Below are 23,081 nucleotides of genomic sequence, written 5' to 3'. Positions count from 1 at the left end.
GCCTTTGGTGCAAGAAACTTTCCACTCAGACCCTGCAGTTGTTCGGTGTAATCAGGCTAATGGAGACCTCTTTGCAGTACAGACACAGACAAACTGTACAATAATGCCTGCTTATAACCATTTCTTGATGTGCACCCATATGGTGTAAAAACAATGGAGCTAAACTGCAACTTTCTGACTCTTTATACTCCCTCCACAAAAGGCCAAGCCACCATAGGCCTTTTTTTTTTTTTTGGTAGCTCTGATGGTCAAAGGTTGCAGTGATGGTGGGAACATCTTTTGGCATGTCCATGGGCAGATTTTAATATTTATACTCTCCTTCTCCCTTTCCCATTTACTCAAGCAGAAGCTGACCACTATGTTATCCTTCACAGCTCCACCTGCTAGCACTTTGTGAAGTGCTGAACTTTCACAGCTGGTCTGCATATGAGTCAGTGATGGAACCAAAATTAGAAACACAGCTCTGTTCAGACTGGATCTCAATCCATTCCTTGTGCTTCTAGGGCAAAAGTGATGAAACGATAAAATAACATGCAGTTAAACAAAATCACATACACTGGTGATTGTAGAGATCTGATAATAAATTCAATTTCCATTATTGCCAGTAGAAGGTTAGCTGGTAAAATTAATAATCTCATGGAATAGTTGTTTCGTGTGAGTCCTGCAGTGTAGTTTCATGGCAGATGGTGGAAATGTTTGGGATATGCATAAGGAAAGTATATTTTGTCTTACAGACAGCTGCACCAGAGGTCTCACCTGGCATGTACGCAACACATACCAACTATCAGGTTCTCTGGCCAAGGATGGCCCTTGGCATAGCCTTGCACAACTCTGATGACTCTAATGATTTAAACAGAGTCGCACCAATATAAAGCAAAGTAATGTTGCAGTCTTGGTTATGAAACTTATTTGCTAAGTCTCCCACAAACAATTCACCCCTTCTTAATTTGAAGTATGAATCACTGGATTACCCATGAGAATTAAAAGTGTCTTTAATGTGTTTGCTTCTGAAGAAACTCCTAAACACTGACTATTATTGAAAAGTTATGGTTGAAGTCCTAAAATACCTTAAATGATGCTGACTATCCACATAGCAGTGAATTTGCTCTTCTACAAATGCCTGTTTTAAGAATTATAGAAATTCTGTGAGCATCCTCTTAGCTATCTCTCTGCTTGCTGCTCTTCCCATCACAAGGTCATTGAAGCCTCCACTCTCTGATGCACATGCACATTTGATTTATAGCGCCTTCCCAGAAAAGTAATCCAGACTGAATTCTCAGCTATGCCAGGTCTCCACAGTCTCCATACTTTCAGGCTCCTTGTGCAGAGCACAGCATCCCACCGACTGTTATTTTGGCTGACTGGTATCTGCAAGTGCCACACCACCAAAATCGGTTCATGAACATACCCACACGATCTGGCTGCATCAGTGCTGTCCCCGATAAATGAGGAAACAAGGCCAGCCCATCCCTTGTTGTCCCTCTGAGGTCAATGGTGTTTCCTTGAAAATGAACGCCGTGCATGTCATAGTGACTGCCCAGCCCGATGAGGTGCCAGGACACCTTGTCGTTCTTGCACATGGTCAGGCCTGGCAGATTACCATACAAGTAGCCGTTGACAGCTGGAGGAGAAGGAAAGATCCCAGTTAGCAACAGGTCCACAGAAACTCATCACAGGGCCTGCTACCACCTTCATGGCAAAAGACTCATGGCTCAGCAAGTCACAGCATTAAAGAGGCATTTTGTGAAGCAAAGGTAGTGCTGGAGGACACCAAATTAATATCTGAGTGCTATTCCTATAACCTCTGACCCTCTACCTTTTTGCTTTTAGCCTGTAAAATCTTGTAATAGCCTTTTGCAGTGATGCAGCACTCCTGAGCTTTTCAGAGTACCTCACAGACACCAGTTAAGTGTATAAATTAGGTACCTCCTTTCAGCCTGAAGAACGTATAACTGTGTTATCAAGGCTATGGAGAAAGCCACAAAGACTCTTGGTTATAAATCCAGGTCTGATGGAGCCTTTTTATGTTATTTTGATCTTTGACTTCCACTTTTACTTCTTAAATGTATCCATTTCTTTTACAAGGCTGTTACGAGGCTAAACCCCCTAATCCTCAAATGTTTGCTGAGATCAGTGTGTGAAAGATGTGTAACAGAACAAAACTTTAGTATGAGATCCACCTCATAATGCAAGAATAAAATAGATGGGTCCAGAAAGCCCTAGGGTTCTCTAACAATATATAGTCTCAGTGCTCTTCAGAAAACTAAAGCAAAGACAGGTTATACAATCTGCTCAAGTCTGTCATGTCAGGATTACCTTGCAGGAGATACATGCTGAAGTCAGATACTTACATACAGAAGTGATGTTTTAAAATACTATTAGCCATTCTCCTAGTCTTCACCTCTCCTCTCCCAGATGTGGTCGCTGCCCAAGTGGGACATGGCAAAGCAGAGCAGGTGGACCTTTACTGTCTGAATCAGTGCCAAGGCCAGTGGAGAAATTTAAAACTACTGCACATTGGCTTCTTCTGCAGTTGATGCCTGTTTCTGGAATTAAGTCTTTCTGTAGACCTAAGTATTGTATCTAAAACCTGCACTCTATTCCCATTCTCCAGGTATAGTTGGTGGGTGGATGCATTCATTGCTGTTATGACTGGGGTTTCAACATGTACATGACCATAAGGTGACTGACAGCTTTCCTCCTCACTCTTCAGTGTACTGCAGTTTTCTGCCAACTCATCTTCCTAATATGATCGAAGAAAAGGTATCAGTAACATATATTAGGCATTTCATACCATGCATTTTGTTGGATTCCTTGAAATCAGCATCATTTTCATCTACTTTTGAAGGGTCTCCAGTAAATGCTTCAATATTCTTGTTCAGATACCAGCTGTCATTCTCATCAAAGATTGAAAAGAGGAGGTAAAATTCTCTATCGATTCCTTTCTGTAGCGAAAAAAGAAGCCAAGACCTTCAAAAAGTATGTTCATTCAGAATGAATTTCTTTTTTTAACAAATTTTTCTTTCCCCAGAAATCTGAAGCTACCTTCTTACTAAGTCTGTGTAGAGACAGTGATTGTCATTCTTCCATCAGGCAGAAGGATAAATAAATTGTTCATTACTTGGGGTGAAAAAGGCATTAATTGCATGAAAAAGATGGAACAACTAGGGACAAACCAGGATATTAGGGAATGACAGTTTCATCTCCTTAACATTCCCCTTAGGTCAGCTTTTACCCTGAGGACTGACCTTTGTTTAATCTCTGCAAACTGAACTGGGAACTGGGCAAATAACCATATGGGAACCCCCCCAGTGCACCACCCTCCTGTTAGGGACAAGCAGATGTTCACTTTTGGCACCTGTGTTCCATCATGATTCAGTGTGTTCTTCCGACAGACCAGCAAAGGCCCCACGAGGCCGGAGTTGGTGTCCTTGACAGCATCAGTGGCTGAGTAGTACAGATAGGTCAGGCATGGCGGGTCACTCTCTGTTGGACCTCCATTTTCAGGCACCCTCCACTTGTAAGTGAAGGTTTCCCCTGGCTTAACATGGGCTCCTGGCTTCAGATAGCCTGCAGAGAGAATATTGAGACACAACAAGATTACAGGGAGGTTTTGTCCTCCTGACTACAAGAAGTCAGAAAGATATAGCTGCTGATTTCCGTGGAGACGCTCCCACTTTCAACTGCAGCTCAAGCATGATCCTAATGTCTGGGCAGTTATGCCATGGGGACAACCCGAGTCCTGTACCATGGGGACAACCAAGCTCATTCCCTGCAGAACAAGTTTAGCTGCTTCACCCAGACACCTTCTGACGCTCCTGTGGATTATCTGGATTGAATCAGACAATACAGCAGACCTCATCCTGGTGCTTAAATGGCTTCCTCTAATGTTTGTAGATTACCTGCCCTATCATGAGATTTATCTGTGGCACAAACTCAGACTCTGGCTCTTCATTATGCATCAACAAAGCAGTTACATTAGCAAGCCGAGCTGTAGCTGTGGGTCTTTAGAAATTCTAAACAAATCTGATCCTGGTAATTGTTTCTTTTTGATTTTGAAGCAATGCACTGAATCCTCTGTCAGCATCTCCACAGAGTGGCAGATATTACTTTTTTCAAGGTTACTCTTAAAGGATTCGGGCCATTGTCTACTACCGTGCAAAGGCTGGATGTAGCACCTCTCGTGTAATTTAGCGACTGTAAAAGAGTGTTCATATTCACTCAGAGAGAGCTTACAAAAGGGACTTGAAAGTCAGAAAAAGGGGTCAGCCCTGCAACCTTTGTAGAAAAAAAGTGCAAAGTAACCTTTCTGGTCTTTGCTACAAGGAAGGTCAAATCAGAAGTTTTGTTTAACACTTAAGTATCTATTGGCTGGATTTTTTCATCACAGTCAGATGAGTCGGGCGGCAGCACACTGCACTGATCTAATACTCCTCTCTAATGTTACAAGAGAATCCTCTTAAAAACTTAGACACAAGTGAAAATAGCAGTATTATGTTTGAAGACATACTACTTACTGCAAATTGCAATACAGAGTACTGATTCAACAGTATCTTATACTGAAAGAAACCTATATTTTCAAACATCTAGATATCTGCAGGTACGTTTATATACAGTATTTTCCCATGAATAGGCTGCAATCAGACAATGCACAGCCTTTGAAAAATCATTTTTCTGTGTAAACCTACAGTCCCTGTGGGACTTCTGCATGTATACACTTGTAGATAGATGTAATGGAAATCAAAGGCACAAGGGTTAAAAGGAGAGAAGAAGGGATGGAAAGACTATTGATGAATCTGGAGTCAGGTTCCTCTCCAAAGACCCAGAGGTACGCAGATCACACAGCTGCTGAATTGTAGGTTTTTGTTTGATTTTGCTCCATACCAAAGTGTGCAATGATGGAGGGTACTATTACCAGAAAGTGTTAAATGAAAGCACAGTAGGAGTGCGAGCAGAGGGAAGCTGCACTTCCATTGGGGAACTACCTCAGACATGGGTGGCGTTAGGATCTGTGCAGATAACTTCAAGGCTGAACTTAAGCCAGTTGGGTTTTTTTGTGATTTGCCTCCTGGCAAATTTCTTGAGTTGCAAGGTAAGCAACTAGACACAACAATTTAATAAAGCCTTTTGCATTGATTTTATTATATGATGACTTTTACACATTGACCTAGTTCTCTTAGTACAGTTTTCAAAGGAGGGATTATGTCCCAGGAGTTTCTTTTTGATGTATTGTGGAGGAAACAAAGCAATTTTAGGGCAACAAGGAAACTACCTTTCTTTTCAGTGCTGCGAATGCAGCAAAAACTTTTTCAGAGACCACAACATTATCTCTAGGCTATGGATGGGATTTAGCTCACCTTAATCGAGCCATCTCAAGCTAAATCTCTATTCCAAACTCTAGACTTCTGTAGTTGATGGAGACAGAATCACATCTCTAGGGGGTGAACTACTGCCTCCTAAAATAAATGCTCAAAGTGAATGGGACTTGTCACTCTCTGAAGGATTTGTTTCTTGTCACTGACTGTAAAAAGTGCATATCAATTAAACATGACATTTAACATTTAACAGTTAAACTTAGGGAATAAAGTTCCTGTCCTTGCACAAAATTAGAGGAAGACTTTCTCAAATGCTCCATTGCAGTGTTTATCTATTTATGAGGGTTAATAAGGATTGTCACAGCTTCACATTCCAGGGTAATCAGATAAAAATTGTCTTTGACACTGACTATCTCAACAGTAAAGCAAGGGCAATGCCCGGCCTGCATTAGAGAATAGTGGATAGTTATATCTGAAGACTCAGCAGGGCCATCATGCCAGATCCTAAGATTCATAATGCTGGAGCATGTCCAGAGGAGATCCACTGACTACAAGGAGTAATATTAGATTAGACCTAATATAAATTGGATTCTGCTTGTGTGTTCTGTTCAACATGGACCTCAGCTAGTTTTAGACATCTTGTCTGGCACACATCCATGGGGAAGAACACACCTGCACACCATGGAATCCCATGGATTGTGACAGGTATGGTAGACACAAACTAATAAAATAATTCCTTCCATGCCTTAATACCCACAAAAGAGACAAACCTGCAGAGCAGCAGCAGATTTTTAGACTCAGGTATTTTGGATGTGATGATACATTAGCACAGTCTAAACTTACCATCTAGGTAGGGAGCACCTTCCGACAGCTTGCTGAAGCTTACGCCATGGGCCATAATGCTGTAGCTTCTTCTGGCTTTGTTGGCAAAAGTAACTAGCACCGTATCTCCCACTTCAGCTTTTATAACAGGACCTTAAAAAAGAGAGTGAGGGAAGCAATTAGAAGAACTACTCTCTAACATATTTCCACCAAAACAAGAGGGGACTGCAAGCATTAAATTCCCCTCTGGATCCAAGTGGTTCTGCATTCAAACCTGATATAGAGACAGAAGGGGAAAATATTCACTATACCAAGTATTCCCAGATGCTTCATGTCCTCTGACCAAGCCTTCTTACTGAATGTTGCATCAGTGTATTCCACATAGCGAACTTTCCAGTATTGCCCTCCTATTCTGTCAGTCCCTTGTGTGAAATATGTTGCAGATTCACTGTGGAATTAGCAAATCAGACGGGTTAAATAATTGGAGGTTCGGGTGGAACACTTCATTTCAGATAAAGTTATTACTCCAGACACAGGAGACATGACCCCCAAAGCTACTAGGTTGCATACACTTTTCTAGCAGACAAAGAGAGTTGTTACTGGCTAGAATTAGTTACCAAATGAGCATTCGTCGTGCATTAGACTTTTATGTTTAACCCCAATTTACTTAGGGAGGCATCTATATTGACTTACCTTAGGGCAAGAACTGTGCACAGTGTGTCTGTAATCCCTGTTGGCTTTTCTGGGAGATACTGTAATGCAGTTTGTAATAGCAGGGGGGGAAATTCTACCATTATGGCACCTCTGAAATGCACTGACTGTAAGTGTGAAAGCCGCCTGAGGAGTCTTGACAAAGGGTCATTAACTCTGTTGAACTTGGTGTGCCTCACTGGGGTCACTTTCTCCACGGACTTAATGGAGCAAGATAAGTGCTTCCAGAAGGCTACTCCAAGCATCACAGTTACGAATCTAACTTCCTGGCAAGGCTGTGTAAATCCATTCTTCCCTGCCCCCTTCAATTAAAATTAATAACAGTGAAGGACCTAGCCCTGGTGATTCACTGGGGAAGTCTCACAAAGACTCCTGAAATTAAAGCACAACAGGAGAGGACAAGAAAACTCACCTGCCAGTGGCATTCAAACCCTGCCCAGTGAATTTATCATAACCGTCAGGTCCATAATTCCAGAGCACTTCTTCAGCAGCAATATAATATTTTCTCATGTGACTGATTGGTGAAGGGTGAGACAGGTTTTTTTGGCAGATCTGAACATCGTATAGTGCTTCCATGCCACCTGGGAGGAGAAAGAGTCTGGAGGCAGTCCCTGACCAGCTGCAGTGTCAGCAATCTCATGGATACAAATGCACATTCAAAACTCCCTGGGAGCCACATGGATTGGAAATAATTACCAGAGTAAATTTTTGTTTTAAAAGACTTTTTCTGCCTACACTGGGCCAGATGCTGGCAGCAAGGTGATGCTTTATGCCAAGGTGAAACTCACTGACATCAGTAGCACTCATTAGTTGGATTATTTACTCAATTTCTTAATCTGCGTAAGGATAGTGGAATGATTTGGGGCATCAGAGTGCCTCTAGAAGTCTGCAAAATGGCATCATTTCCCCTTGACTTTCACTGAAATAGAGACTGGGTATTTCCACTGAAGGTATTTGTTGCTTGACAGAATCAAGTCTGTTTTGCCTAATGCAAATCCCACGGAAATCAACGTGCAAGCTCACAGAAGTAAAAATTCTCCCAACTCATCTCTGCTATGATAATTATACACTGCCTCCTGCTGTGAGACCTACTTTATGATATGTGCTTTTGGGGTCTTGCACCACACAGGTATCACAACACCATCATCAAATTCCTTCAACTGGCATGTTTTTTTAATGTGTAAGTACTTGTCTACAACAATAAGTGGTGATGAAGGCTCCTCTCATTGCTCATCAAAATCTCCCGTTTACGTAGAAAGCGTGGTGGCTGTGCTGAGTCTAGCAAGCCTTCCTCATATGAGTTACACAGCCAAGTCATTCATACTAGCTAAAGATTTGGCCCAACATGTATAATTTCCCTGGTGACTAAACTCGTATTCATGATGTTTATCTGATGAAATAGTTCCCAAATGTTTCAAAGTCACAAAAAAAGTGTCAAACCCTGCTTTCCCTGGAAACATCCCTCAGTTTTCTTTTCCAAACATAATAGAGTGTGGAACTTCTAAAAAGGATGAGGGAGATCTATAGCAGCATACCTCGTAAGTGCTCATTAACCTGGCACGTTATCAGCCACCTCCCAGGGCTGCCAGGAGTCATCTCCGCTGTGATGAACGTTGCTGGGAACAGGCCGACGACATCTGCTCTCTGGTCTCTACTAGTGAACGTGTGGCCGTAGAAATAAGCAGCGTGGATATCTATCTCACTTCCCATGCCAAACAAGTGCCAGGACATGGAAGTGTCAGCACACATCTCCAAGCCGGGGAGATTACCATAAATATAACCGTTAATGGCTGAAAACAAAAGTATGAGACTTTATGAGAGGTGAAAGAAAAGTGCCAAGTGCCTTTGATACCATTTCTAAGCGTGACTCTTTCCTAGCCCAGAAAAGAAACTGCCTGAATGTCCACACTGAATAAGGGCCTCACAGGCTCCTTCATGAAGAGTAACAGTTTGAACACACAGTTTACAGCTCTAGATGATCAAATGCCCCAAATTCTCTGTCTGTGTCTTTGAAAAACTTCCTGACTAATACCAAGATGTTACAAAGGCTGAGTCACCATCCAAAAGGTCAGATAATGAAGTTAACTTGTTCTGCAGCTATTTAGCATGGCTGAAATTTATTTGCTCTTATTCTGAGTCATAAATATGCCATTATATGCCCGGCTTAAGCAATTCAGATTTGAAAATTATGATATCAGTCAGATCAGTCTAGTCAGCTCTCTCTTCCTTGGCTTTGACGTCTGACAATGTATCAGGACGCTCAGAGAATGAGACTCATATTTTGAAAAATATTTGAGCTCCTAGGTTCCCTGGAACAACCAAAAAGACACTGAAATATCTGGAATTAACTTCTTACACCTGATGCCTAAATGGCACAAAGCACTATTGGCCAATGGATTTCTGAAGGGCAAGAGTGCTTGTACCAACCACAAGTCCTTTGAGAACTCTTCCAATACACACATCTCTAAGTGCTCTGCAGCTTTCTTTTCTCTTTTCACAGTTGTACAAATGGCTTAAATCTATTGCTTAAGATAAAATGCTAAACAAATGGCAGAGCTGGCCATGAAAGCCAAATCTCCTTTCTGCAAACCAGTGTGTCATGCTTTAGTTAGGGAGAGGTTTTTATCAACACAGTACTTCAACATCCTGACTCATTCCTTGCTGACACAGATAAAGGAGAGACATTACAGGGCACAGAAAGTCCTACTGAAGTGAAAAGACCCTGCTAACTGCTGTAGGTCACCATCTGCTCAAGAGTCCTTCTCACCATGCATTCGGTTGCTGGTCTGGAAACCTTCATCCTCTTTGTCCACTGTGTCTGGTTCCAGGCAGAAGGTGTTTATATTCTCATCAAGGTACCAGCTGAAGTTTTCATCTACAATGCTAAACATCAGGGCAAAAGCATTAGCAGCACCAGTCCCTTCTATTGTGGTGTCATCTGCAGTTCCTAAATTGCAAACAAAAAGGAAAGTGATAAAAAAAGCCTTGGAGAGGATTGAATTTAAAAGTGACAATAACCTTGGAGCACTCAAGGAAATACAGTGCTCTGCCCATGTTCTACAGGGCAGGATGAATCTCCTAATTTTGCTCTTCTAAGACATCTTAACACTCTTCCAACAGACTTTGAACAGATGAGTGCCTCCAGAAGCCAGTTCCCCTTGTCTAAGTCAAGCTGATATTTCATTATCTCTTTGTTTTGACATAAGCACAGATACCTGCCAATATCTGTTGTCCCATTTCCCCCTCTTTGGCCCGCTGCACCCAACCCTGCCCTTCAATCAGTGTTAGTTACCATCTGTGCACAGTGAGCCAGGTTGTGGGCCTGATCTAGCCAGAAAGCAGGGAGGGTTTTTTTTGACCAGGAATTAAGGTGGGGAGAGTGGTAGCCTGCATTTCTGTTGCATTGAAGCAACTGCTGAATCACACCCCCATAAAGGCTGTCTAAATGTGGCTCACTCTCCATGGACTAACGAGGAATCCTTGACAATTATCTAGGACTAGATACTTAAATTTAAAAAGGCTGAAGGCAGGATGAATAGAATCTATTCCGACTAAGTTCAATACCATTATCCAAGAAACCATTTGGCGAACAACCTGAGACTATAGGAGTGGCAATATCGAGGAGTCTATTATTATCCACTGGCAGGTGTAGACTTCATGTAATTGCCCAGTCTATCTCCGAACCCTTGAAAACCTTTGCTTCCCCTGCCTTATACAGGAGGGAGCTCAGAACCTTGCTGTCACTCTTGTGCCCACCGCTGCTGTGTGGAAGACTAGAGCAGTAATATTATGTAGACATCCAACACGCAGATAACCCTGGCCTTTCAGGCTAGGATTGTTTAGAATGTGCTATCTCCTAGCTTCATGCATTGTTGTGTTATCAGCTATCAGCTCACATATTCAGGCAGTTCTGCAGATTTCAAAGGCTCTCCAAGAGAATATAAGTCTGAAACATTTTAATTGTGTGAGTTAAGCTGGAGACCGGGCGTGTCCTTTACACATTGAAGTCTTTCTCTTCTTCATATGTAAAACCTGCTTCACTTAGATGTTCTGTACATAAAATCAGGGCTGATTTTGTTCTAGGGGAGTTACTGGAATGAGGGGCATAATTACACGTGCCCAGGGGCAGAGGTGGCAATGGTTCAGCTGATCAAGGGTAGAGGGCTGGTAGATGATGTCTCCAGCAAAACATTAGCAGACTAAAACATACACAGGACAGGCACACCCCTGTGTGCACCCCTCCCCATGGTTGTGAGATACAACTTGTGAGCAAAAATAAATATATGATCTGTATGGGGAAATAATTACAAACACTGGGCTTTCAAGTATGTAAACACCGTTGCCAAAGTCACCTGCCCAGCCCTAATTTCATTTCCTGAGCAATGAGTCCTTTGTTCTTCCTGAAATTACTCCACTTTGGGAACATTTATAGTTGGTCTCAGCCACGACAGGATGGTCACAGAGCATGCTGCAGTCCCTCCACCAGCCGAGGTAAATCTCTCATCAAGCCAAAGGGGAGCAGGAAGGGGGTTGTCCCAGAGCTACAATACCTACCCTGGGATGCTTCTGGAATGGCCCATCTATTCCTTGCCCCTTTTTATGGGCTATGTAGGGATAGACTCTAGACCATCATGATTATACCTGTAAGCAAAAATGACTGTTAAGATGCCAAGCTTGGCAGAGGGGCTTGCTCTATTAGTGTTTCTAGCTCAGTACCTTTTTTACACACCAGCAGAGGCCCAATTAAACCAGATGCAATATCTCTTGGTGTGTCAATGTGAGAATGGTAAATCCAAGTCAAGCAGTTTGAGTCTGCCAAAGTTGGGGAATAATCTTTCCTTACTGGCCATGTGTATGTGTAATTTCCGCCAGGAACAACAAAGTCGTCCTCCTTGCTTTTACCGCCGGTTCCATCAGGGTAAAGTGCTCCTAATACATAAAAAGGAAAAAGGAAGCTTTTATCCCCCCCCTTAACTTGTTTTGTTAAATAAATGTATAATTTACTTTAACACTTGTTTATAAAATAATAACAGCACACAGAATCACTGAGAAATTGTGGAAAAACTCAATGTTTCTGACAATCTCATCACAAAAATGTTGAGAGTTAAAATCCATTTTTTATCAGTAGAAAAAACCTTTAAAATGTTCTATTTTTTTCTTGTTTCTTTATTTTCATCAGTCATCTGTACATTTTGTCAGCTAACATTATGTATCTTCTCACAAATAACTGATGAGGGTACTGAATGTAGGCAAATCTACACAATCCTCTAACAAAGATACACATGCATAGGTCTGGGATTCTGAAAACCATATCATGCCTGTTATAACCCAAAAGAGAGGAAAACATTTAGCTGCAAAAACTCCATCCATTCAACTAGATTAAATAGGTAAAAGGAAGGAGGGAAGATGTTTCGGTTACTTATAATTCAGAAAAATAATTCAGGAACGAAGATCCATCTAACCTGTTTCAGTACTGGATTTATCCCAAATATCAAAAGTTTGTGGTAAAAAGTTTTAAGAGATGAGGCTGTTCCTGGTTTTAGTCATCAGCTGCAATTACTAATGAGTTTGTGAGAGGGTGATCTCAAGTACTCTGATGCCAATGTCCATAACAAAAAATACTTAAACAAACTTTTAGCCCTGATACAAGTTACTCCAGGAGGAAAACAGAGAAAAAGGCAAACGAGCTTTTACCTTCAGAGTCCTTGTCATAGAAGACCCCGTGTGGATGCACAGAGTATGGGCGGGAAGCAAAGTTTTTTAGATGGATGATAAAGACATCCTCTTGTTCTGCCTTCAGGACTGGCCCGAGGAATCCCAGCCATGCTGCTTTGGGGATCTCCTGGGAGTAAGTGTCATCTGTGAATTGCCTAAAAATAGCCTTTTTGTACACACGTCCTATCCGGTTGGCTCCTCTTGTCGCATACACACTCGCAAACCTAGTGTTGGGAAGGGAAAATAATTTAGAGACAATAAACCTCACTTAAGAATTGACCAAATAACTAGTGCTTACTGGGAAGATAAATAGTTCCCTGGCACAGATCACACAGCTGGTGGAATTAAAGCTAAGAAGTAAATCTGGACAGGACTAGCAGGGTCCAAGCCCCTTCTTGTACAATAACAACCATCTACTTGCAGGTCTGGTCTTTAGCACAGTTGCTACAAGTCTTCATTGAGGAATGGCCACTCAAGCCCTTCTGTACAGTTTTAGCAGCTTCTCCCTCTTTTGAAGATTTGAAACCTCACCTCTGAAAGCATGACTGTTCAGAAGGAAAAGAATAAGTTTTTTCAAAAGCCAATAAGAGCAATTCTAATCAGATAGTTTGACTCTGGAAGAGTAACATTAGATGTGTTTTGAATGAAATGCATAATTTCTACATTCCAGAATCTGTGTTTATAGCAACTTCAAGTGATGGAGAACCCACCATATGGTCAGTGGTTAACATATTATAGCTTTTAATATGTTAAAAGCTTTGAAGCCTGAATTGTATTTGCAGTCTAATATCATCCAGCTCCACACTCCAACTGGTTCCCTCTCTCAGAACAAAGGAGTCACATGCCATCAAGAACTTCTTTTCTATGCAGACATCTGCATGTTTTAATTAATTGACTAAATTGCCTCCTACCCTTCTTCTGGACAAACCAAGTACACTGACATTCTTTATGCCACAAATCTTTCCCAAAGTTCTTTTTTGAAACCAGTATTTCCCAATTTTTTTCAAGTCTGAACACAAGAACTCACACAAGAGGTACATAATGTTCCAGCCAGGGCCAGAGGTGCTCCCAGTCAATATTTCTCACACAACTGGGAAATAGTTTTTCCCTTTTAATTATAACATCATACTCGCAACCCATGTTCATCCCAACTGTGATGATTTAAAATCCATTTTTTGCTTCTCTCCAGGTTACAGCTGATAATCCCTAATTATCCCACACAATGAGGGAAGAAATGAAGCACTTTGCAACACAACCAGCAGTGGATTGTATAACCAATTTCACCAAAGGTGACTGCTCTCTTTTTCATCCCCTGAAGATTTTTTGAACTTTCATGGTTCCTAACAAACTCATAAAAAAGCTGAGCTAAATTTTTCTGAAGTATCACTGGTAGAAATACAGCAATTTCAAATTCATTGTGAGTTTTTGAGACCGGTTCAGTTCACCTGCTTAACAAATTTTTTTCAGATGCTTTTGTGAAGTGCCAGCAGCCTAAGTGGTGGATATTGCATGAGTTGAAAGATATGATTTGAAAGATATGATTTGATGTAAGAATAATAATTATTATTATTATTATTCTTTTTTTGGAGGCTTTTATATCTGGATCAATTCAGGGGCATGTTTTAGACAGTGACCATGGAGGTGTGATGACCACATGGGGGTTGTTGTGAGTTATGGTGTCCTAGAAATCATAGAATCATAGAATGTTTTGGGTAGAGAGAGTAGTGTATCTTATGGTGAAGAGCTTACATCAAATCATACCTTTCAACTCATGCAATATCCACCGCTTAGGTTGCTGGCACTTCACAAAAGCATCTGAAAAAAAAATTTGTTAAGCAGGTGAACTGAACTTTTTCATTTAAAACATGTGTTTTATAACAAGCCACAAGCTTTGGCACAAATTAAAACATTGCTAATGATACTGCTGTGGCACAAACAGTCAGCTGGGATGGCAGAAGCTTCTCAGTCTGCTTCTTCACAGAAAAGCATATGTCAGATAAATACACCCAAAAGCATGGTTGAGGAATGAGTTGCCAAGAAATCTGGATTTTCATGTCAGAATTAGCATGTCTGTGGTAACTGTCTGTGCACATAGCAAGACCTGGCAAGTCACACCGCATTCATCAAGGAGAAGATACCTTCCACTGCCTGGGGGGAAGAGCTGCTACAAGAGTCTTTACCACAGTGGTAGGTGGTGTCAGTAGGAGTTCAGTGTAAATGCACATGCTTCCTTACCTCATGGCAATGTATTCATGTGGCTATACCCTAGTTCGAATTATGAATTGATTTTTTTAAACAGTTTATAAGAAATTTTCTCTAGATAAATATGAAACAGATTTTTTGAAAAGTTCCTATTTTCAGGAGAGTGTTTTTTTCCAATTTCATCAGCCACCAAATATTTAAATGAGGTGCTGCAATGGCACCATACTTCCCCCATGATGACAGTGTCTTTATGCCCTTGGCTTTCATGCCAGACAGTTTTGCACATTCAGTTTTGCACATGAGAATTGTACCCCAGAAAAATGCACTTCTTGATGAGGCTTTGTTCAATGCTTGATATGAGGCTAGCTCCTTTAAATGCATAGATCAGGGATCCCAACATGCAGTTAATTACTGAAGTTCAAGAAATCACCCTGAAAAAAAACCTCTAGGCTTAAGCACTGGAGACTTTCTCATTTAAAGCCATGCTATAATATCTGGATCTGTGCTTATCTCGTACTTAAAGCCATCTAGAAGCCAGGAGAAGAAACCTTTTTAGTGGCAGTTTTCTGAAAGGGGCCTATTCAAATGATCCCCTGCACTGTCAGTGCAATAGGTATCAATTGCAGCAGTCACAGCGTAGGTGATGCTCTGTATGTACAGGGACATGTATTTTCAGCACACCCATTTGGTTGCCCTCAGTACCTGAGAACAGGGCTCACTGGTTGTTGTGAGTCCCACTCTAGGTGCCCAGGCTACTCTATTTCATCCAGGAGGATTTTGGGTGCCCACCTCAGCATTGCAAGTAGCTGGTAGCTCTGTGCTTCTTTACAGGTGTTGCTGTGTTGCACATTACAGTGCTTAAAGTCCTTTGCAGAATCAGAGAATCACAGAATATTCTGAGTAAGAAGGAACCCACAAGGATCATCAGAATACCCACACTGGATCTCACGCCAAAATGTTTCTTATCTGTCACTCCTCTCTTGTCACAAGAAGACAAACCTTCTCCTTCCCTCTTCATTACTCCCCTTCTCACTGCAAACTGTTTCATCCTCCTGGTGGTTTTGTGGTATCACTGCCTGAACCACTTCCATCTTTCTGGTCTTGTGCAGATGTAAGAAATGCTGCTCTAGATTTTAACTGTCTCCCTCCAACTCAGTTGTCAGCCTGCACATAATGCTCTGCCAGCTCCACTCCCAATAGCAAAGGGCAATACTCCATCCTCTGGGGCTGTACCCATGAAAGTTTCCTGAATTCCCTCCTTCATCTCCTCTAGTCAGGGCAGTCTTGAGGTTACATACAGAAATAAGCAGGCTTGCAAATTAGGGCTTAAAAAAAACTTGTTCAGAGTAAGAAAGCCATGCAGTCCTGCCTTTATTTTTGTGCCTGGTTTCATTTTGCTGCCTGACCACTTTCAGTATTTCCTAAGCTCCAAGAAAAGTTGGCAACACAAATTAATGGAACAGGGAGTTATTAATAGGGAATTAACTCTAATTTCTTAAAATAAGTGTTAACATAATTACAGACATCCATGTCCCTGCAATGATGAGCAGTAAGACTCTTCCAAATGAAAGAAGGAGTAAAACAAGAGTGTCACATAGATTCTACTTCAAATCAAGACTAGAAATGCAGATAATCTGCTGTCTCCAGTAAGGACCATGATTTAGGACAGGATCATGAGTGAAGTGTAATTTCTCCACTTATTTCTTTTATCACACTGAAGAAGTGTTTTGCCATGGTTTTTACTATATTTATGTTACCTTTGATCTTAAGGTTACAACCTAACAGATGTTATATTTTCCAAGAGGTGCTTACACCAGTAGTGTGTTACAGTGTGCATGGCCAAGCAAACAGCTCCTCGGTAGCCTGGAGACAAATCCTCTCTGATAGAATTTTGAAGCCTTCTGAGTTTGTTTGCTGCTATAATCACCACTGAGTGCCAAAAAAACAGCATTCAGAATAACTACCAGATATGAACTCCCAAATTTTCTCCTGAAGTTAACATTCCCAATAGCTGCTGTACGGTCCTGGGTAAAACTGCAGGCAAATGAAAACTTTCTTTTATTGTTATTGTTCCACTAAAGTCCCATACATTTTACACTGGCAAACATTTAAACAAGCATCTTCATGTATTTATTCCCTAAAATATGTTGGTGATGAAACCTTCCTTACTCTCTACCCTTTTCATATACTCAATGACTGAATTTATAACACGTTTTTTACCTCATATTTTTCCTGTGGCTGAAGTAAGCAGGGATAGTGCCCATGGATCCAGATTGGCCCTACCGTTTTAACCCCTGGATCATATAACCTGTTTAGGATAACCCTTTGACAAACCATGACTCCCATGCTAAGGCCAATGCAATGTCTATTCTTGAGGAATGGCCAGTGGAGGGGGACCGGGAGTGCCAACTCACCTTTGTAGACGGTGCCCTGACCACAAAGCATCAAACAACAAAGTAATAAGTTGTGTGTCCTCAAAAGAGAGATACACAAAGTCCTCAAAGAATGTTTTAGGCTTTTTCTGACCCACACGAGCCATGGAAAAGGTCAGTCGAATTAATAAAATCTTAGATGAAGCTCTGACATGTCACTGGTGTGGTATGATGGCTTCTCTCCTACAATAAACTTGTACTTCCCCTGAAGTCAATAATAAAACTCCTCTCTGGAGTTTTCATTAGAGCCAGGATTTCACCTTGGATGCCCTTTTGATGTTGACCCTTCCCACAATGATCATCTCTGCTGTTGCAATTGGGTTATTTGGCCACATAGTGACTCAGCCATTAGTTTAGCATCTGTGACGACAGTTTCACCGTCATTTGTCTGGGTGGGATCTCCTCATAGGCAAATTGCTCAAAACGTGTTTCATGCTGTGGTAACAAAAAACACCCGTTAGTGCTGGTAGGTGCAAGACTTGGCCCAGATAAATGTAGAATGGGTGTTCCAAAGAAAAGGGGTGAGCTGTTACATCAGGTAAATCTTACTAACATCGACCACCAGCAGAGCAAGATTTAAGCATCTATAGTATAAACTGGTATCAAATTAATTTAAAGGGGTTATCAGCTAAACCTAAATCCTGAAGGCTGAGCTACAGTAGACAGAGAATGACTGATGCCTGTCAAGGCACAACACCTAGGTGTATTTTCCTCTTGAAAGGTCATTTCCCATGAGACCATTAAAGGGAACAGGCAACATCCAAGCTCACCCTCCTACTGCAGTAATACCCATGACCTAACTCACCAAATCTGCAGCACATCCAGAAGCACTGACAACACCTTGTGTGTCCAGTCCAGCATGGTTTAATGATGCCAGCTCTTTCACCAGTTATATCAGGTGGGAAGGGATGCTGAACACCTTCCCAGCTCACCTATGCCCAATGGCTACAATTTGGATCTGCAACTTCCAAAGGCCCTTGTGCTTCAGAAAATGTAAGTTTAATTTTTGAAGGAAAAACAGAGAATGAAATTTGTTCATTTCATTTATAAGACTCAAAATTATGAGAATTAGTAGAACAGCTTGAGGCCTCAATTAGACAAGACAAAGGGAAGAGGTGAACAGCCTCATTATTCGCTTTACATAAAAAGTACTGATGTACAGCAACATACTTGTGATACTTGTTCCGTGCAAGCAGCAGACTGGCCCTTGAGCAGCACAGTAAGACAAGACATAATAAAAATCATCATCCAAGCAGAATAGTTATGCTAACACAGGGCTGGGTTTGGGCTAATCAGCTCTGAGGAGAGGCAGCCTTTTCAGCTCACACCCATGGAGGTTCTGATGCAGCACTAGGACTCCTGGCTCTGGAGGCAGCTCACTCAGCACCAGCACAGCAGGAACTGAGCAGCATAGCTGTGTTTGGTGCCAGAATCAGCTCACCTGACGTCCAGCCCCATGCCTCAGCTACCGAAGCCTCCTTTATCCTCTTTATTTCTAAAAACTGAAGGCTGAGGAAGGTATTATTGACTTTGGCACAACATTGAAAACCACCTCTTAAATGTCACTGTCTGATCCAGGTAACGTAACACTTTCCATTGCAGACTTGCTAATTCAGGATTTTCATTAAGTACTGAAGAATAAGTGGTTTTGATTATATCTCTGTGGGTTAGCTGGAATCAAAGGCTGCATTCCTTTATGTGTATGCACCAACTCTTTTAAAGATAATCAGTTTGTCTGCAACCTCTTTATCTTCTCTTGCCTCTCAATAGAACTGGGATAGTGCCCCATCAGATGGGTGCTATGAGAATGCATCACAAGGTGAGAAGTGCTAGGCTCAGCGAGCACAGCGTTGCTGCTTGCAGAACACACCTGGCTCAGAATGTATTCCTGTCACTACCTGGGAAATGGTCTTTAAACTTTGCTTATGGAACTACATTTTTTATAACATCCATAGGAACCAATTAATTAGCTGAAAAGTAGCCCATTAGTATACTGCTTTAAATTTACATTAGAGGTTATCCTAAAGAACTGAATAGTCAAAATAGTTATTACTGGTTCAGTATTTAACCCACATGCTTATGCAGGCACACTATTATTCCAGAATAAAGCATTTCATTCTGGCTCAAATCAATACAGTTTGAAAATGGAATAATGTAAGAACAAGAATCACTTAATTATTCTGCATGAAGGGAGTTCACGGCAAACAGCTCCTCAGCCTTGAATGTACAGTCTACATTAAAATCCTCTGTGGGTAAATCCTTTGGAATTAGCGTTCTGTAATTATTACATTACAGTGATGACTGAAGACACAAGCCATCTTTCCTCCCTTTTTTTTTTTTTTTTTGCCGCTTTGTGAAAGGCATTGCATTTGTGTCACAGACTTAAAAGCAAACGTGCCACTTGGATGTTCAGGGAACACCAAAGTGCAGACAACCTCAGAAGTACAATTTACAGAATAGGTTCCAATCTGTCTAGTGTATTGGAGTGGATTTACTAATTTATAATGAGAGGTCTCCTGGTTTAGTGAGTGGAGAAAGTTATCCTCTGCTATAAAGAGTAGGAAACTGAGAAATTCAAGTATTTAACACAAATGAGGAATAAACTTGCCAGAAAAGCTTGTTTTCATGGGCTGGGAACAAACTATTCTCCTGAATTCTCCCTATAAAGGTTAACACCTACTGACTTGGATACTAACTGGGACCTTTATTTATTAAAAGTATAAGCATAAACTTGTGTTGAAAAATAAAACTCTTTATTGCCTCCTGCTTGTGGCAAAATAATTTTCTCTATTAAATGCAGCTGAGAGTGATTCAGAAATTATTGGCCACTAGAGAAAAGTTCAGCATCGTTTGGGATTTTCTGAAAAGTCAGAAAATACATTTCCATTTCTAACTCCTGGAATGCACCATCCAGATCCCAGTGTGCTTCCAGATCTGGTATGGGCACCAGGACCTCCTCACACTCACAGCTCCCACACCAATCCCAAGCCTAGATTCAGAGGAAGGACCTCTAAACTATCTCTATCATGTCAAAGATATCGATGAAATATTACAAATATTCCCTATGCTGTAAAAGGTAATGGTTTTAAACTAAAAGAGAGTCAATTAAGATTAGATATAAGGAAACAGTTTTTTCACAATGAGGGTGGTAAAACACTGGCACACACTGCCCACAGAGGTAATGGATGCCCCATCCCTGGAAACATTTAAGGTCAGGTTGGAAATGGCTCTGAGCAATCTGATCTAGTTGAAGATGTCTCTGGTCATGGAAAGGGACATGGACTAAATGGCCTTTAAAGGTCCCTTCCACCCCAAATTATTCTTTAGAGAGGCACCAAGGATCAGTTCCACCTCCATCCAATGTCCAGGCCTGCTCTCCCGGTGTGGGAGGAACACACAGCCAACCCCAGAAGTGCAGACATGAGAACAGACACCTGTTTTCCACTGGCCAAGGTACAGTTCATCACAGTGCTTAACTAGGCTCTCCTTCAGTTCCAGGGATCACCAAGAATTCTGTCTGACCATTCACTGTTGTATATATAAGCGTCCATCAAATAGATTTCCTAAATGGAGGTCCCCCCAGCTGTATACACTTCAGAGATATGGGGACTTGTATCTCATTCAAAGGTACTAAACACATTTCACAATATCATACCAAGTTCCCCAAATTTTATCATCTCACAGGGAGAAAACTTAAAATCTTTTGCCTGTTAAACAGATTTTTGGGTCTTATTGCAAGACCCTGTGCTTGATTATAGCAAAGTTGGGGTTTGCTTTTGGATACCCCAGAAATACCTGCCTCTTCACGAAAGACACACAGGAGGTTTTAAGCCCGCTACCTGATGCTTTCTTGACAAATATGAGTTCCTTAACATCCCCTTCAAATGCACACATACTATCACCTTGCTTAACCAACTGTGATGGAAGAGAAGTCAATCAAAGTCTACTCTTGCCTCAAAGCTGAAATTCCTACTATGACAATGTCATCAGAACAAAACCAAGAAAAATGGCCATCTTAACAACATTGCCAGTGATATTAACCATATTAACCAATTTTGTTGGGAGCTGTTGATACACCTTCAGCTTATCAAAGCCCCCAGTTACTTACTTGTCCTCTAAGAGGCTTTGTCCAGTGATCAGATTTTTCCCAGATGGTGCATAGTCCCAGTTCTCTTCCACAATTCCCAGGTAGTATGTTCTGGTCTTTGCTTCTACCACTGCAAGCAGCCAGAGGAACCCCAGGGTGCAGAGGCAGCCACCACGCTGCTCAGGAGACATTTGTGGTGGTGACTGCGAGGTTGGCAGCGGGCAGGCAGCAGCAGGATGCACCACAGGGAGCTCACCCCTCCCTCCCTCCCTCCCAGCTCTCAACAAGTTATAAGTAAGGAAGGGGCAGAGCAAAGCTCCTCCTTTTCAGCAGGTTGGGACTGGGATAGGTAGAGAGCTTGGCTATGCAGAGCAGGGCTAGGCAGGAGCTTGCTGTCATGGCAGGACCTTTGCCAATGCTTTGGTGAGCGCATAAATTGCTCACTTACCTGCCCAAGCTAGAGCCAGTCGGTGGTTTTTAGAAGTTTGGATGCTTTTTTGTCCTCTTTTTTCCAGAGTAGATGATACGGTATATTGAGGCAGATGATGGTTTTGACAACCCTGTAAAAACCCTTTTAAAAAACCTTTAAAAAAATTTATTTTAACTTCTTTATCATGTCTGAGATTTCTAAAGCTAGCATCTTGTCACCTTCATTGTTTGGGGTTTTTTTCAATGGCATAACACTAAGCTATAATCCGGCATTATCAGAGAGAGAAAAAGCATTGGCCAGTACCTCTCCAGTTTCTAGGATTTTCTAATCCATTTATTAAGATTGCAAGTGATCTGACTATATTCTGTTTAGGCCAAAATGAGGCCTGTTTTTACAAACATTCCTGGAAATTAGAGATCTTATAAAGTCTTTTCATTCGGACACCTAAGAATCCAGGCACACAAAGATCACCCTTTTATTAACCTTGGTTAATTAACATGCATATGTAGTTGTCTAGAAAATCAGTACCTCCCTTTATAGTTTAACTTCCTCTAAGAGGATATCTGTGTTACTGTCTTGGCAAAGCCCAGTGTAAACCTATACTTGATGGGATAGGATATTCTAAACTCAGGAAACATCCCAAAAAATATCACCTAGATGGCAAGACATTTTGCAAAATTATACTGCTCTCTTCCTAATTTTTAACTGAATAAAGGCATAAAACACTTGCAGGTCTGGAATACAGTTCTCGAGACTCATTACAAGCCTTAACAATTGTGAAATTCCCCTTTCAGCTCCAGAACTATCTGACCTCATCCTCTTAAATGGTAACTCGTGGCTAGGGGTTCAAGAGGCTTCACAAATGGATTTGGTAGTCACAGGTTTAATGCTGCCAGCCAAGACATAGCTCAGTGATGTGAATGAGGTTTTATGTGGCAGTCGTGTGAGGTTCACCTCCTGGCACGCGACAGCGATGCCTACACATGCAGTCAGCTGTGCTGAACACCTCTCTCCATCACTGGTGTGCAGGTGTCTCTGCAGTCACTCAAAAAACAGGTGAGGTTCACAGCAGCCCAGTCTTCAGCCACCTGTACCATGGTAGATCTCGTCTACTTTAAGAGACAAGGCACACAGACACACGGAGTATTTTGCTAAAGAAGCTTTTGGTTGTTTAAGGCAATGCTTTGCTTCTCTTTAGCTATGAGGACTGAAAGCCCAGTATACGTGGGCAAGCAGACAGTCAGGCAACTGCAAGTGCTCGGCTTGACATAGCTATGAAACTGGAGTCCCTCAGCTGAAAGCTTCTCTCTGATACATGCTGATGTTCATTTTCTCATGTCAGGTAACTGATGAACAATGAGAAGGAG

General features: G+C 41.6%; 1 protein-coding gene across 1 annotated transcript in view; it reads right to left on the bottom strand.

Annotated features, from left to right (window-relative positions):
- HEPHL1 (hephaestin like 1) overlaps nt 1–21,475 on the bottom strand; it is a 32,890-nt gene extending 11,415 nt beyond the window's left edge. Inside the window, exons 1-11 of the mRNA XM_050333575.1 lie at nt 21,306–21,475; nt 12,543–12,787; nt 11,565–11,777; nt 9,616–9,795; nt 8,384–8,638; nt 7,261–7,429; nt 6,449–6,585; nt 6,159–6,290; nt 3,359–3,570; nt 2,795–2,945; nt 1,409–1,621 (exon numbers count right to left, since the gene is read on the bottom strand). Of these exons, the coding sequence (XP_050189532.1) occupies nt 1,409–1,621; nt 2,795–2,945; nt 3,359–3,570; nt 6,159–6,290; nt 6,449–6,585; nt 7,261–7,429; nt 8,384–8,638; nt 9,616–9,795; nt 11,565–11,777; nt 12,543–12,787; nt 21,306–21,475 (2,077 nt within the window). The remainder of the gene's footprint in view (nt 1–1,408; nt 1,622–2,794; nt 2,946–3,358; nt 3,571–6,158; nt 6,291–6,448; nt 6,586–7,260; nt 7,430–8,383; nt 8,639–9,615; nt 9,796–11,564; nt 11,778–12,542; nt 12,788–21,305) is intronic.
- Between the last annotated feature and the right edge of the window lie 1,606 nt (nt 21,476–23,081).

The sequence above is a fragment of the Myiozetetes cayanensis genome, unplaced genomic scaffold (genome assembly GCF_022539395.1).
Source record: "Myiozetetes cayanensis isolate MyiCay16 unplaced genomic scaffold, myiCay2020 scf5-8, whole genome shotgun sequence".
Lineage (NCBI taxonomy): Eukaryota > Metazoa > Chordata > Aves > Passeriformes > Tyrannidae > Myiozetetes > Myiozetetes cayanensis.
Note: the sequence above shows the minus strand (reverse complement) of the source record. Positions and strands in the feature narration are given on the sequence as shown.